The following is a 15,918-nucleotide window of genomic DNA, read 5'->3' on the forward strand; positions in this document are numbered from 1 at the left end:
ATTAAGGATCCAGCATTGCTGCATGCTGCAGCGTAGGTCACAGATGTGGCACAGATCCAAAGTTGCAGCTCAGGCTCCCATTCAACCTCTAGTCTGGAAGCTTCCATGTGCCGAAGGTGTGGCCATAAAAAGGAATTTTTTTTTTTTTTGTCATTTTGCCATTTCCTGGGCCGCTCCCGTGGCATATGGAGGTTCCCAGGCTAGGGGTCTATTCAGAGCTGTAGCCACCGGCCTACGCCAGAGCCACAGCAACGCAGTATCCGAGCCGTGTCTGCAACCTACACCACAGCTCACGGCAACTCGGGATCCTTAACCCACTGAGCAAGGCCAGAGATCGAATCTGCAACCTCATGGCTCCTAGTCGGATTCATTTACCACTGTGCCACCACGGGAACTCCAAAAAGAAAAATTTTAAACAAAGAGGAAAAAAAATATATATATAGGCTAAAAACAAAAATAGATAATTCACAAAAGAGGAAATACAAATATCAGACATATAATGTTCAAAGTCACTAGTCTTTCAAGAGACATGTTAGAACAATGAGATTACAGGAATTCCCTGGTGGCCATTGGGCTAAGGATCTGGCACTGTGACTGCTGTGGCTCAGGTCACTGCCACGTGCCTCAGGCATAGCCAAAAACAAAAACCAAAACGAAATAAACAGGAGTTCCCGTCGTGGCGCAGTGGTTAGCGAATCCGACTAGGAACCATGAGGTTGCGGGTTCGGTCCCTGCCCTTGCTCAGTGGGTTAATGATCCGGCGTTGCTGTGAGCTGTGGTGTAGGTTGCAGACGCGGCTCGGATCCCGCGTTGCTGTGGCTCTGGCGTAGGCCGGAGGCTACAGCTCCGATTAGACCCCTAGCCTGGGAACCTCCATATGCCTCGGGAGCGGCCCAAGAAATAGCTAAAAAGACAAAAAACCTAAACAAACAATAAGGTTTCATTCTTATTTTGTAAATAAATTATTCAATTAATGTTTTCTTTCATGCCTGCTATGTGGCAGGCACTGTGCTGGATATAGAAAACCCATGGAGGGAAGCAGTATGAAGGAAATGGACATGTTTGACAACATTGGTCGGAATGTAAATTAGTACATTTATAGAGAGTAATTTGGAAATGTGTATATAAAACTTTTGAACTAATAATTACACATCTAAAAAATAATCAGGAGTTCTGGTTGTGGTTCAGTAGTTTAAGAAGATGATTAGTAATCCATGAGAATGGGAGGTTCAATCACTGGCCTTGCTCAGTGGGTTAAGGATCTGGAATTACAGCCAGCTGTGGTAAATCACAGATGCGGCTCGGATCCGTGGCATTGCTGTGGCTGTGACATGGGCTGGCAGCTGTGCCTCTGATTCGACCCCTAGCCTGGCAACTTCCAAATGGCGCAGGTGGAAGAAGATAAAAGATAAAAGTAACATAAAATAAAATAATCAGGGTTTGTTTTTTTTGTTTTTTGTTTTCTAGGTTTGTGTGTGTGTGTGTGTGTGTGTGTGTGTGTGTGTGTGTGTGTGTGTGTGTGTCTTTTTTGGGCCACACCCATGGCACATGGAATTTCCCAGGCTAGGGGTCAAATCGGAGCTATAGCCCACGGCCTGCGCCACAGCCACAGCAACACCAGATCTGAGCCGAATCTGTAACTTACACCACAGCTGGCGACACCACCAGATCCTTAACCCACTGAGTGGCGGCCAGGGATGGAACAACATCCTCATGGATACTAGTTGGGTTCCTTTTCACTGAGTCACAATGGGAACTCCAGAACACGCCTTTTTTGGAGGGGGGCAGGGTTTGTCATTTTTGGGCTGCACGCAAGGCATATGGAGGTTCCCAGGCTAGAGGTTGAATAGGAGCTGTAGCCTCTGGCCTACGCCACAGCCACAGCAACACAGGGTCCAAGCTGGGTCTGTGACCTACACCACAGCTCATGGCAACGCCGGAGCCTTAACCCACTGAGCGAGGCTAGGGATCCAACCCATGTCCTCATGGATACTAGTCAGATTCATTTCCAATGAGCCACATTGGGAACTCCAGAACATGCTTTTGTTGATTGCTTAGTTGATTGTGATTATGGGAGACACTTAATAGCTTTCTACCCCACATCCACTTACCTTCCTATCCTTCCTGGAAACTCCAGTTTTATTCAGGCGCCCACATTCTTCTAAGTTTTGTGGTCTGGGGAGGCTAGCCCTAGTCCAAGGCCTTGAGGTTAATTCCAGATTAGCCTAAGGCTAAGACCCTAAGTCAGTCATGGTTATACCATTCCCCTTTAAAGGGGGTTATGTGATCCAATTCTAGTTCCAGAGATATGAGAGACCAACAAGAGGGCAGAGAGTTTCTGAGCAAACTTTTTCTCCTTGTGGTTGTTCTGTCAGAATATGAAACCTAAAACTGCCAAAGTCATTTTTGGACCATGAGGAGAATGATTCTTAGAATGAGGTTGTCACTGAAGATGGCAGAATGAAGAGCTAGAAGGCAACTAGGTCTTTGATGACACCATTAAGCTGCTGATTGGGAGTTCCCGTCATGATTTTTTTGGGTTATGAACCTGACTAGTATCCATGAAGATTCGGGTTCTATCCCTGGCCCCGCTCAGTGAGTTAAGGATCTGGTGTTGCCGTGAGCTGTGGTGTAGGTCACAGATGCAGCCCGGATCCTGCATTGCTGTGGTTGTGGTGTAGACTGGCAGCTGTAGCTCCAAATTCAAGCCCTAGCCTGAAAACTTCCATATGCTGCAGGTGCGGCCCTAAAAGAAAAAAAAAAAAAACTGATTGTGCTATGCCCAGAGACTCCTTATTTCTCAGCTTTTTGTTGTGAGATATAAATTTCCTTACTGCTCAAGTTTATTTGAATTTTTACGTGCAAATAAAGACATCACAATAGATACAGCACACCTTGGAAAAAATGGAGTTAAGCAATCTTTCTGTGGAGAATTTTGTTGTAGCAGTACTCCCATGGAGAAGGGCGAAAGAATTAGGATCCAAAGTTTGTCCAAAACCAAAAAGAATCTCCTAGAATTTGAGGAAGTGGTGAACTGATAAAAATACATTTTGGTGAGAAGTCTTTGATCAGAACATGATGAAAGGAATTAAATCATTTTTCCATCTAATTAAATAATTACTATTTCATATATATACATTTTTTTCTTTTACGGGCCACACCCGTGAGATATGGAAGTTCCGAGGCTAGGGGTCGAATGGAGTTGCAGCTGCTGGCGTATGCTACAGCTTGCAGCAATGCCAGATCCTTAACCCACTGATCGAGGCCAGGAATGGAACACACATCCTCATGGATACTAGTCGGGTTCTTGACCCACTGACCTGCAATCGGAACTCCCTAAGTTTTTTTCTAGAAGAAAACTTGACTTTTTTTTCTTTCTTTTTTAAGGCCTCGCCTGCAGCATGTGGAAGTTTCCAGGCCAGGGTCAAGTTGGAGCTGCAGCTCTGGTCTATGCCACAGCTGAGGCGACACTGGATCCAAGCCACAACTAGGACCTATGCCGCAGCTTGTGGCAATGCCAGATCCTTAACCCACTGAGCAAGTCCAGGGATCGAACTCGAAACCTCATGGTTCCTAGTCAGATTCATTAACCACTGCGCCGCGATGAGAAACTCCTGATCTCCAAAATTTTAAAGTAACTCATTCATTATTCTCTAAAATTTTGCTCTTCTTTAAAATCTTCTAATGCATGTCTTTTGAAGTACACTGTTGGGAAACTGTTCACAATTATAACATTTTACTTTTGTACAGTTTAGTCTACGATGTAATCAGATTGGGACTCCACATAATTTGCTCATGACATTTATACAGAAGAAGGTAATTTCATAGAAATCTATCAAAACAAGATGAAAAATAAATTATTTGGTTACAAGTATTACAGGAGTAGTTTAGCTTTAATATCTTTCTGATTTATTTTACAAGTAGTAGAAAAATCTATTTTGTGAAATGATCTTAATTTCTTTTCTTTTCATATTCCTTAACTTCTATAACTCGCCTTTTGATAGTTGTTAGTATCCGTTACTGATAATTCCTTTTTATCATTCACGAAATATATTTTTGAGACCTTTGCTCAGAAAGGAAGGCTCGGCTATTAATGAACAACTTTGTTATTTCAAGGTTGGTTTCTATACTCACGTGAGTTTTTGGCTACTGATTTTAATTGCAGTAATTACTATATGTCTTTGTTGATAATCTTCATTGGTTATTCATATGATTTTTTTTTTTTTTTGGTCTTTTTAGGGCCACACCCACGGCATATGGAGATTCCCAGCCTAGGGGTTGAATCAGAGCTATAGCTGCTGGCCTACACCACAGCCACAGCAACACGGATCCGAGCCCCATCACCACAGCTCACAGCAATGCCAGATCCTTAACCCACTGAACGAGGCCAGGGATCGAACTTGCATCTTCATGGATGCTGGTCTTGTTCATTAACCTCTGAGCCACCAGGGGAACTCCGATTACTCATATATTATTCTTTTTTTTTTTTTTTCCAGAACTAGTGATTTTAAAGTTTTGGCATTTGAGGATTTCAGTGTTTCTGTACAATGTTGCTGGACTTGGCTTAAATATTAAAATTTAAAACCCTTGGTTAATAATCAGAAGCTTCTAAGTCATCCTATGTGACACTTCTTGACCTATGTCCACACTTGACCCTGCTGCTGATTGTGAACAAATCCAAGTCATTGATTGTAGCTCCACTCTTCTCTCCCAGAACCTTATAGGCATTACCTTCCAGCCAAAAAACAAGTGATTAGGAAATCATGACACCTTTTATCAACAACAAGTTACTGAAACATTCCATCACACTGCACTGACATCACATGATACCTCATGACTCCTAGTGAAAAATGTAACTCTAGTAGTTACTACAGTGCATTGGGAAACAAGAAATGAAAGACAGAAAAATAACGTCTACCCTCCCACCTCACCCCTATGTTGGAGAATAACACTGATTGGGGCAATAACATAACCTCTTTTAAGTTCTCCTTACATACAAAATGAAAACGACAAGCTCTCATGAAAATGTCTGGAAGTTTACCATTATTGTTTTGAGAGCTTCAATTCAATAAGATAGGACAGAGGTCCTGGCAAAATAGGGAGGGAATCAAATGTGGAAGGCCTAGAATTGTAGGCTGAAGAGTTGGACCTTCACATAATGGAAACTTGTGAAGATTATTGAACGGGGTAGTAGCATAATCATCCATATCTGTGTCTTAGGAGGAAAACTGGCAGCAGTTTACAGAATGGTAAGAGAGAGTTGGAAATAAAATTACAAGAGTATTGTAAAGGGCCAGACAAGGGGGGAGAGAGATAAATTAGGAGTTAGGGATTAACATATACACACTACTGTATATAAAATAAAGAACAAAGACCTACTGTATGACACAGGGAAATATACTCAATATCTTGTAATAACCTATAATGGAAAATAATCTGAAAAAGAATGTGTGTGTACATAACTGAATCACTTTGCTGTACACCTGAAACGCAATATCGTACATTAAAGATACTTCAGTTTTAAAAAACTTTTTTTAAAAAAGGGCCAAACTGGTGTTCCCGTCGTGGCACAGTGGTTAACGAATCCGACTAGGAACCATGAGGTTGCAGGTTTGGTCCCTGCCCTTGCTCAGTGGGTTAAGGATCTGGAAATGCCATGAGCTGTGGTGTAGGTCGCAGACTCGGCTAGGATCCCGCGTTGCTGTGGCTCTGGCGTAGGCTGGCATCTACAGCTCTGATTAGACCCCTAGCCTGGGAACTTCCATATGCCCTGGGAGCGGCCCTGGAAAAGGCCAAAAGACCAAAAAACCAAAAAAAGGGGGGGGGGCAGACAGATGCTGAGGTTAATTGTTGTGGAAAAGGATTAGGAGGAGGAACAGACCAATTTAAGAGATAACAGCAGATCATCAGTCATAGTCATAATAGGATTTGGTTACTAATGGTGTGATCAGTGAAGGAGAGGAAGGAAGAACTTGAATGGGACTTTTGTGGTTTCTGGCCTGAAGATGCTGATGCCATTAACTGAATGAAAGTACAGGATTGCTTGTGTGTGCGTGTGTGTGCCCACGCGCGCAAGCTGGAAAGTGTACCAGAAGTGCGCAGGGGATAAGAACTGATTTTGTCTTGTCTCAAGGGCTGTGGACACCTGTGTGGTGCTGTAAAGCACGACAGTAAGAGGAGTCTGGGAACATTTCTTGGCATAAAGGAAAGCATACTCTTGTAATGAGAACGGCTCATTTTTATAGTGCTCAGCCATTAGCGCCCCAAACCCTGAGATAGTTATTACCACGCCAACAGTAAAAGCTTGAATACAACCCCTAACTGATGACTGTGTGAAGGGCCTTGGTTCCCACAACTTCTACAGGCAAAATATTAATTGTGATTAATTATCCTGTGGCACCATACAAAGACTAGATGATGTATTGTGGCTTCCAGAAGGCGCTTGTTGGCTTTCTTGCTGCAGCTCTCAGGGAAAGGGAACTGGACAGCTCCCTGCGTGGCCTTCGGCCCTTCCAGGGTCATAGCTGCCAGCGATGAGCTGTCCTCACCCACGAGAGTCTGGGTCTTCGGGCCCTCTCCATCTTAGGGGCTCGGACCTTGGGCGGAGGGCGGGGTCTTCCTTCTTCCGCACTCTCGGACCCGGGCATCCCTGTGTCGGGGCGGGAGGGGCGGGGCGGGGCTGTTCCGAGGCCCCGCCCCCCCCTCGCTGCCGCCGGCTCCCTCCGGCCCGCGGTGCTGTGCGCGCCTGCGCTGGCTGTCGCTTCGGAGCAGCCATGATGGTGGGTGTTCGGCGGCGCCGAGCTCCGGGCGCGCGGTGGGGGTGGCGGGCTCGGGGAGGGCTCGGGGGCCGCGCTGGCCTGGCACTAATGTCTCCCTTTGTATCTCCCCTACTCCATACTCTTCCCTGGCACGCCGGGCCCTGCTGCCCCCGCAGGAAGGCCTGGACGACGGCCCCGACTTCCTCTCCGACGAGGACCGCGGAGTAAGTTCTGCCTCCTCGCTCGCGGGAACCTCCCTCCCGCGCCTTGGCTCTGGGGTGTGGTACTGCGGGGTAGGGGGCCAGGCCGCAAGGCACCCCCTCCCCGCTGGGCTCCTTTCGGTTTCCTTGCCTTCCCGCGCCCCGCCCTCCTGCAGCCTTTCCTCCCTCTGGGCCGTTCGGTTCTGATTTCCCCGGGAGCCGCGGCCTGTCTAGTGCCCAGCTTCGGCTCGGACCTGCGGGTGGACCTCCTCCCCCGCCGCGGCCGGTGTGCAGGTGGGGAAGTGGAGACAGAAACCGGAGCTGGACCCTTCCACCTCTCCTGCCAGGTTGGGAGCTATAAGAACCCATTGTCAGACCTTCCTGCCGGTACCCCTTCATTTCCCCTCGTAGACCTCTCGAACTCGCCCCCACCCACCCTTCTCTCTCTCTCTCTAAAACGTTGTAGTATAGGCTCGTTCCCTTGTGCAAGGGATTTTACAGTCGCTGAATCTTAACTCTTCTCCAGTATGCTACTAGATTTTGCAAAGTGCTGGTAGCCCACAGTACTTTTACTTTTCTTAATGGTCAAAAAATACATCTTTTGCAAAGTTCCCTTAGTGGTGGTTTGAGGCAAATTGCATTTCACTTCAGAAAGGACTTTCTGGGCTCTGATTCCTCCTCCCCCACTCTCTTCCCCCAATTTATCTTGACCGAAGGGTGGTAATCTGTATAGTGCCTTGCACAAGTGAGCACTTGAAAAATACTGATATATGATGATTGCCGCTCAGCAGGGTTCCATGGTTCCGTCACATTTAAACAGCCTGCACTTTAGTTTTCTGTTTTGCTTTTACTTGTTTATCTTAATGTTAGAGACACTTCCATTAGTTGATTTTTGGCAGGTGAGAAAATACTCTTATAGAATGTTACTATTTCTTGTTGGTATGAAAGCATCGCATAGGATTTCTGATTACTTCTAAAAATTTTAGGTTGTAATTAATTTTATTTATTTTTAATTTTTTATCTTTATGTCTTTTAGGGCCGCAGCTGCAGTATATGGAGGTTCCCAGGCTAGGAGTCAGATCCAAGCCATAGCCACCAGCCTACACCACAGCCATAGTAACTCTGGATCCGAGCCGCGTCTGCAACCTACACCACAGCTCATGGCAACTGGCAACACTGAATGATGCCAGGGATTGAACCTATGTCCTCATGGATGCTAGTTGGGTTCCCTAACCACTGAGCCATGACAGGATCTCTGGTTGTAATGAATTTTAAGGGAATGTTTGTGTGTGAATGTGTATATATATCATCTGGGATAAGATAATGGAGTTAGATGTAACAATATAAATTGTATTCTGGATTTTAAAATAGGAATAACTAGCAGAGTTCTCAGTGAAATGAGAATTGATTATAGCACAAACTGATTTTTCTAAACGTGAAGAATATGGCCTTCTTTCCTTCCTTCCTTCCACTCCGACCCGCCCCATGGCATGTGGAAGTTCCCAGGCCAGGAATCAAACCGGAGCTGCTGCAGGGACACCAGATCCTTAACCCACTTTGCCACAAGGGAACTCCTTTATTTACATAACAACTTTGTGTCTTATTTTTGTTGTCTACCAGTAGAAGTAAACAGGATTTGCTTATAAAATCTGACTCATTTGAGTATTTTTGTTGATGTGAAAAATAGAGTATTTTGGGGTGAATATTTGTGTTCTAGGCTTGATGCCTTTATTGAGGTTTGCTTATGGTACTGGAACCACTTAAGTAATGTGTCCAAAAACTTTTTTTCATGTATTACAAGATTAAAGGGAGAGAGACAAAGAGCATGCCTGACCAGGAGGTTCTTTTCTTTCTTTTTATTTATATATTTTTTTGCTTCTTAGAGCTGCACTTGAGGCATGTGGAAATTCCCAGGATAGAGGTTGAATTGGAGCTGCAGCTGCCAGCCTACACCACAGCAACATGGGATCCGAACTGTGTCTGCAACCTACATCCTAGCTCATGGCAACGCCGGACACTTAACCCACAGAGTGAGGCCGAGGATCTAACTTGCATCCTCATGGATACTAGTCAGGTTTATAACCTGCTGAACCACAATGGGAACTACCAAGAGGTTCTTATAGAGTCTTGTAGATGAAGATTTTAATATGGAAATTGAAAAAAAATTACCATAAATTTGTTTTTTTTCACATTACCATAGATTTGAAAGCATTTAGAATGTTAAGATGAATGTATATACTTGTCCAGTTTTTCCTTGTTTTTGTCCTGTAGAACTAAACGAATCATGTTAATAATCACAGCTGGGCATGTGTTAAGTGCTATAAAAGCATTGTTTCATTATATCCTCTTGTCATCCATGTGAGGCTTTTAGTATCCCCCTTTTACAGATGAGAAATCTGAACCTCGGAAACTAAGTAAGTAGACTGAAGGCACCCAGCCAATGAATGGAAGAGGTGGACTTTAACCATGTTTCTGACATCAAAGCCAGTCACATGTTTCCAAAGTTGCCTTGAAACACTTGCATCAGAATCACCTGAGATGAAGTCTCCTCATGGCTCTAAAGGTTAAGGATCCAGCATTGTTACTGCTGTGATTCGGGTTTGATTCCTGGCCCAGGAACTTTTGCATGCCTGGTGTGACCAAAAAGAGAAAAAAAAATAAAAAGAATCACTTGGGGTGTTTGAAAAACCACAGTTAAAAGTTTCTAGGTCTGTGCCCAAGTGAGTCAGTCTTTTGAGGTAGGAAGGACAGATAACTATTTTTTAACGAACAGGAAGATTCTTTTGTGCACTGAAGTTTGATTATGGCTACACAAAGTTATCGTATTTCCTCACTTCAGGAAAAGAAATTTGAAGCCTGTTTAAATCTCCTTATATTTGTCCTGATAGGAATTGGTTGCCATAAATAGATTAGAACTTTTAGGTGTTGCACTTTTAGTTTAGATTACCTTGTTCAGCTATTTAACAAAATCTGGATAGAGAAAAAGCATGAAGCACATATCTGATACATATGCAGAGGGGACATCACAGAATCAAAAAAAGTAATGCAGGAGTTCCCTGGTAGCCTATTGGTAAAGGATTCAGCATTGTCACTACTGTGGATTGGGTTTGATCCCTCGCCTGGGAACTTCTGCATGCTGCTGAGGAAGGCCATGTCTATAAAAATAGTAATTCAAGCAATTCATTCAAAGCAGCAAGTAAGCAAAATTAAAGTCAGTATTTTTAAATTCATTTTAAGCAGGCTTCAAATTTTCATTATGATATTTGGAACAGAAGGGAATTTACAGCCTTAAGAAATAGCTGTTTGGAATTCCTGCTGTGGTGCAGTGGGTTAAGAATTGGGTCCAAGTAAGTCTGCAGCAGCTCGGGTCACTGCAGAAGTACAATTCGTGTCCCTGCTCAGCTCAGTGGGTTAAAAGATCCAGCATTGCTGTAGCTGTGGCATAGGTCACAGCTGTGGCTCAGGTTCAATCCCTGGCCTGGAGAACTTCCATATGCCTTGGGTGGAGGTTGGGGAAGGGATTACCATTTTGTGAGAAACCAAAAAAGCAGATTTATAATACCAATATTGAAAACAATTGGCTGCTTTTTGATCTCCAGTCACACCTCTACATAATAGGGTATTTTTTTTCCCAAATGAAGGACAGTGACATTTTATTTAGTGAACAAATGAGCCCTTTGAAGTGGACACACATTGCATTGATGTGCTTATTAGATAATAACAGTAGGTACCAGCATCATGGCCTAATTCGCTTGTAGCATTTGATTTGAATTCTAAATAATCTGTTTATTGTTTTCAGAATAACTTCAGGTGAAGTAACTACACCTTTTCTGGACTCCTAGCCTTGTTCTTCCCTCTGTATTCCTTTTTTTTTGTTAATATCATCATTTTCCAGTCATGCAGGCAAGAAACCTCTGAATCACATCATTCATCCCCATACCAGAACAGTCACTGAGGCCAGATAATTTCAGTTCAGAAATAATGTTTAGCCTGTCTTTCATTTACATGGCCGCAATTAAGGTCCCTGCTATCTTGCCTGGATTGTCATTGGTCTCTGTGTCGTCTTTCTACTTTCCTGTCCAGACTTCACATTACTTCAAGATACCTAACTAAATGATTAAATCATGTGGCGCCACTAGTCACAGGACTTACTTGGACCCAGTTCTTTTTGCAGCAAGATCCAGTCTCCTTAGGCTAGCATTGAAGACTTTCGTAACTCTGGCTGGCTTCATTTCTCAAGATGCATCTCCACCCCCCAATACACACGAACACACACAAACTAAAGTCATACTCATCCAGTCTACTTGTCATTGCCAAGGCACCTCTGCACTTTAAAGTCTGCTTTATGCATGCTTTTCAGTGCTGTAGACTTCCCCCCACCACCACCTTTTTGTTTCACGTGAAATTTGACTTAATCTTTTAAAATTTGGCTGAGATGTTTGCTTTTTCTTGTGTGCTTACACAGCATTTAGCTTGAACACATTTCACATTTATTGATAGTTATTTCAGATAAAAATGTGACATAGATTTTTTTGGCAAAGGATAAAGATAAGATGATGGAATTTCCGTCATGGCTCAGCGGAAATGAATCTCACTAGGAACCGTGAGGTTGCGGGTTCAATCCCTGGCCTCACGCAGTGGGTTAAGGTTCTGGCGTTGCTGTGAGCTGTGGTATAGGTCACAGGCACAGCTTGGATCTCAGTTTCTGTGGATGTGGTATAGGCCACAGCTATAGCTCCGGTTGGACCCCTAGCCTGGGAACTTCCATATCCATATGCCCACAAGTGTGGCCCTAAAAAGCAAAAAAAAAAAAAGAGAGATGAATGTTGGCAGAGGAGGAAGAGAAAGTTCTTGCCCCGGGACACTGCTGTATAGTGAGGGATTTACGATAAAGTATCATGGGAGTGCAAAGGAGAATGAAGATAAGATAGCCGCATATTGATAAAGCATTTGCCGCCTGCCGGGGACTTTTGATATATTAGTTCTCAAATCCCTTTGAAGTAACTGCTGCTGTTCCTACTTTGGGAAAGGAGATTGAGGTTCAGAGGGCGTAAATAACTTGCCCAAGTTCATACAGCTTATATAAGCTGGCTTCAGACTCAGGGATTCTATGAGTTCCTGCTGTGGTGCAGCAGGTTAAGGATCCAGCATCTCTGTGGCAACTCAGGTTGCTGCTGAGGAGTAGGTTAGATCCCCAGCCTGGGAACTTTTATATGCCGTGGGTGCTGCCAAAAAAACCCCAAAACAAACTCAGGGACTCTAGCTGTGGTCCTGAGTTATTAACCACTGTGCTGTTGTGCCTAAATGAGCCAAGCCTTAAATGTTCAGGAATTTGTAGGCTCCCAGGGTCAGGGAAGACTTCCCAGCAAAGAGGCTAACACATGTAAGTCATTTGGTTCCACCTGGAGCATATCCTGGGAGCAGGGGTAAATATGGGTAGTACAGATAGAGTGCATCGTGATAAAGTCTGAGGGATCTTAAGCTGGGAGGGATATATGCCCAGGTGACCATAGCTTTGTAGATGAGTGATATGGAAGGTGGATTTCTTCTTCCTTACAGAAAGCAAAGAAACCAGTTAACAGGCTGTGGCAGCAGTCCAGGTGAGAAATGTTGAAAGTAGAACTGAGGTAGTGGAAGAGGGGCTGAAGGAGGGGACGTACCAAAGAGGTATTGAGCAGATAGAGTGGGCAGGACATAATGACTGAATAAATGCATGGGCTAGGAGAGGAGGAGGAGAAGCTAAGGAGTACAGGAGAAAAAAGCAGTTTTAGAAGGTAGATTATAAGTTTGGTTTTCAGATCTGCTGGATTTGAAGTGTCTGTGAAATGTCTGATCTCTTCCCTGCCAGACTAGAAAGTAAGATCTGAAAGGGTGAAAATCATGTCTTTTCATTGCTCTATCGCTAGCATCTCAGACAGTGGCTGGCATGTCGAAGGCACTCAGCTGTTTAATAAGTAAATACATCCAAGTGGGTATGTCCAGTGGGCAACTTGAAATTATTATTGGGAACTTAGAGTGAGATGCATGAGTCAAGGCATACATTTAGGAATTCTTAGTTGAAAATGGCTGAGATTGCCAAAGCTGTATAGTGCCTAGAGGAAGAAATGGGCTAGTTGATGGAGCTGGGATGGGTAGGAAGAGAATAAGAGGGGTCCCCAAAAGTCAAGAGAGTTTTCAGGAAATGGCAGAATGATCAAGAAGGCAAAATTGAATTTAGAAATTAGGTCCTCACTATGTAGAGGTTTTGCGAGACCAGGCCTAATTTGACTAGGAGAGCAGTGTGTGAGCAGGTCCTAGAGCGGACAGGGAAATTACGTGCTCAGGTAGCTAGAGAAGTTGGTGAGTCCAGATCTGTTTGTAAAAAGGTTTATTGACGGGTCTGAGGGAAAAACAACTGCTAATGTTTATTCCTTGTTTGTGTGGGAGGCAAGATCGCTTGTTGAGTGTAGGGGTGCAAATGCGGTGGTGGCTTGAGATAGTAAAGGTTTGCACTGGTTGCTAAGGGAATCGGAACGGGAGCTGAGCAGATCGGTGCAGGACTATTGAGTGGTTTTAAGAGTCTAATGCAGTTTGCAGACCAATAATTTGTAGTGGACAAGTACAAACAATTGTGACTTTTCTCTAGCCACACTTGACTCAAAAAGCAAAGAAAGTAGGAGTTCCCATCATGGCACAGCGGAAACAATACAACTAGGAACCATGAGGTTGCAGGTTCGATCCCTGGCCTCGCTCAACGGGTTAAGGATTCAGCATTGCCATGAGCTATGGTGTAGGTGGCAGATGCAGCTCGGATCCTGCATTGCTGTGGCTGTGGTGTAGGCCGGCAGCTGTAGCTCCAATTTGACCCCTGGCCTGGGAACCTCCATATACCATGGGTGGGGCCCTAAAAAGAAAAAAAGAAAAGAAAAAAAAGCAAAGAAAGTGAATGATTCAGTTGATCCTACATGTAGGAATTTGTGAGTTAGGTATGGCAAGCAGTGGGAGTTGACCAGAAAGGAAGGCATTGGAGTGACATCGTGTGGCTCTGGTAACATTGTACTGTTTCTGGTATGGTAGAGGAAATCTGGTTGCAAATGATAGAAGGTATATGTATAATGGGAGTTCCCATCGTGGCTCAGTGGTTAATGAATCCGACTAGGAACCATGAGGTTGCGGGCTCGATCCCTGGCCTTGCTCATCGGGTTAAGGATCTGGTGTTGCTCATCGGGTTAAGGATCTGGTGTTGCTGTGAGCTGTGGTGTAGGTTGCAGACGCGGCTTGGATCCCGTGTTGCTGTGGCTCTGGAGTAGGCCGGTGGCTACAGCTCCGATTTGACCCCTAGCCTGGGAACCTCCATATGCCGTGGGAGCAGCCCAAGAAATGGCAAAAAGACAAAAAAAAAAAAAGTATATGTATAATGAACCACTGATTTGACTGCTGGATATAAAGGTGTATAGTAATAATAGAAATACTGTATTATGGGACTTCTGGAATCATAACTGGGCTGAGAGTAAATAGATTTAAATATTAGCCTGAATTAGTGAACTTAACAGAATTTACTTCTGTCTGTCATGGAGTTTTTCACTGATTATACTCTGATTACCCAAAAATAGTTTCTTAATCCAGTTATGGTTCCTACCTTTCTTTCTACTCTTCCCTTCTTTCCATTCAATAAATATTTGTTGACACAAACCAAACAGAAACCCATGTTTTCCTGGGACTGACATTCTAGTAAGGATCATTAAAAAACGAAATAAAATTTAGTAAGTGGTGAACAAGTCCTATGGGGAAAAATGAGGGAAGGAATAGGGATTGTTTGGAGGTGGTAGAGGATTTAGCCAATTTTAGATAGGGTGGTTGGGAAAGGCCTTCCTGAGAAGGTGACATCTCAGTAAAGACTAGAAGGAAATGAGGGAATGAGCCATACAGATGGGTATCTGTGGGCAGAGAGAGAGGAAGTGCAAGACTCCTGAGGTGGCCACATCCCAGCAAGTTCAAGGAGCACTTGGAGGGCTGTGTTGAGCCAAAGGTGTAGGGCTGGAGGCCACTGTAAGGATGTGCTTTTCTCCAAATGGGAATCCCTTAGGTTTGAGCAGAAGAAGGATTTCTAATTTAATGGGATCATTCTTCTGGTGGCTCTGTAAGGAATATAGACTGAGGGAAAAGGGCAGAAGCAAGAGACCAGTTGGGAAGCTATTGTCCTGGTCAGTTGTCTTCCTTTTTCCTTTCTCCCTCATTCATCCCTCTATCCCTGTCCCTGTCCCTGTATTTTCTAGCAAAAGATAACTAATTTTTCAGGAGTGTCTTAAGGTAGATACTTGAATGTGTAAACACATCAGTGTACTAAACTAGTAGTGAATATCTTTACTGAGTAATTACATAATTACATGTGAAGAACTAATTATCAATAAGAGGGCCATGACTTTTTTTTTTTTTTTTTCTTTTTGGCCGCACTCACAGCATACAGAAGTTCCTGGCAGGGAACAGCAGGGATAGAACCAGAGCCACACCAGTGACAGCCCTGGATTCTTAACCTGCTGAGCCATGAGGGAACTCCAGTAGGGCAGTGTCTTTAAGTTATTTTTTTTAAGGCTGTTGTATTTGTGTTACTTAAGCCATTTTTCTGCCTGGTCTCTCTCTTGACCATGACACAACCTAGTCAGTCTCTGACAAAGGAAAATACAAAGTTTATCGGACAGGTAAGGATTAAACCAGTGAATGTAGTCAAATTAGAATTTCCTCAAACTGACCTCTCTAGTTGCAGAAAGTTAACTAAATGTTATACAGTCACAAGTTGTTTGCTTCAACACTTTCTGTTAATAAAAACTCTGAAAACTAGGAGTTTCCATCATGGCTCAGCAGTTAATGAACCTGACTGGCATCCATGAGGACTCAGGTTCAATCCCTGGCCTTGCTCAGTGGGTTAAGGATCTGGCATTACCGTGAGCTGTGGTGTAGGTCGCAGACATGGCTTGGATCCC

The 15,918-nt window shown here is 44.0% G+C and overlaps 1 protein-coding gene across 3 annotated transcripts in view; it reads left to right on the plus strand.

Annotated features, from left to right (window-relative positions):
• The first annotated feature begins 6,694 nt into the window (after nt 1-6,694).
• SNX6 (sorting nexin 6) overlaps nt 6,695-15,918 on the plus strand; it is a 49,149-nt gene continuing 39,925 nt past the window's right edge. The window contains exons 1-2 of one of the 3 annotated variants that reach the window (XM_047795320.1): nt 6,695-6,779; nt 6,935-6,982. In XM_047795320.1, the coding sequence (XP_047651276.1) occupies nt 6,774-6,779; nt 6,935-6,982 (54 nt within the window). In that variant the 5' untranslated portion in view covers nt 6,695-6,773. Of the gene's footprint in view, nt 6,780-6,934; nt 6,983-7,003; nt 7,306-15,918 lie in introns of those variants that run through there. The other 2 variants (XM_047795322.1, XM_047795323.1) reach the window with 2 other exon arrangements.

The sequence above is a fragment of the Phacochoerus africanus genome, chromosome 9, assembly GCF_016906955.1.
Source record: "Phacochoerus africanus isolate WHEZ1 chromosome 9, ROS_Pafr_v1, whole genome shotgun sequence".
In the NCBI taxonomy this organism is placed as follows: Eukaryota; Metazoa; Chordata; class Mammalia; order Artiodactyla; family Suidae; genus Phacochoerus; species Phacochoerus africanus.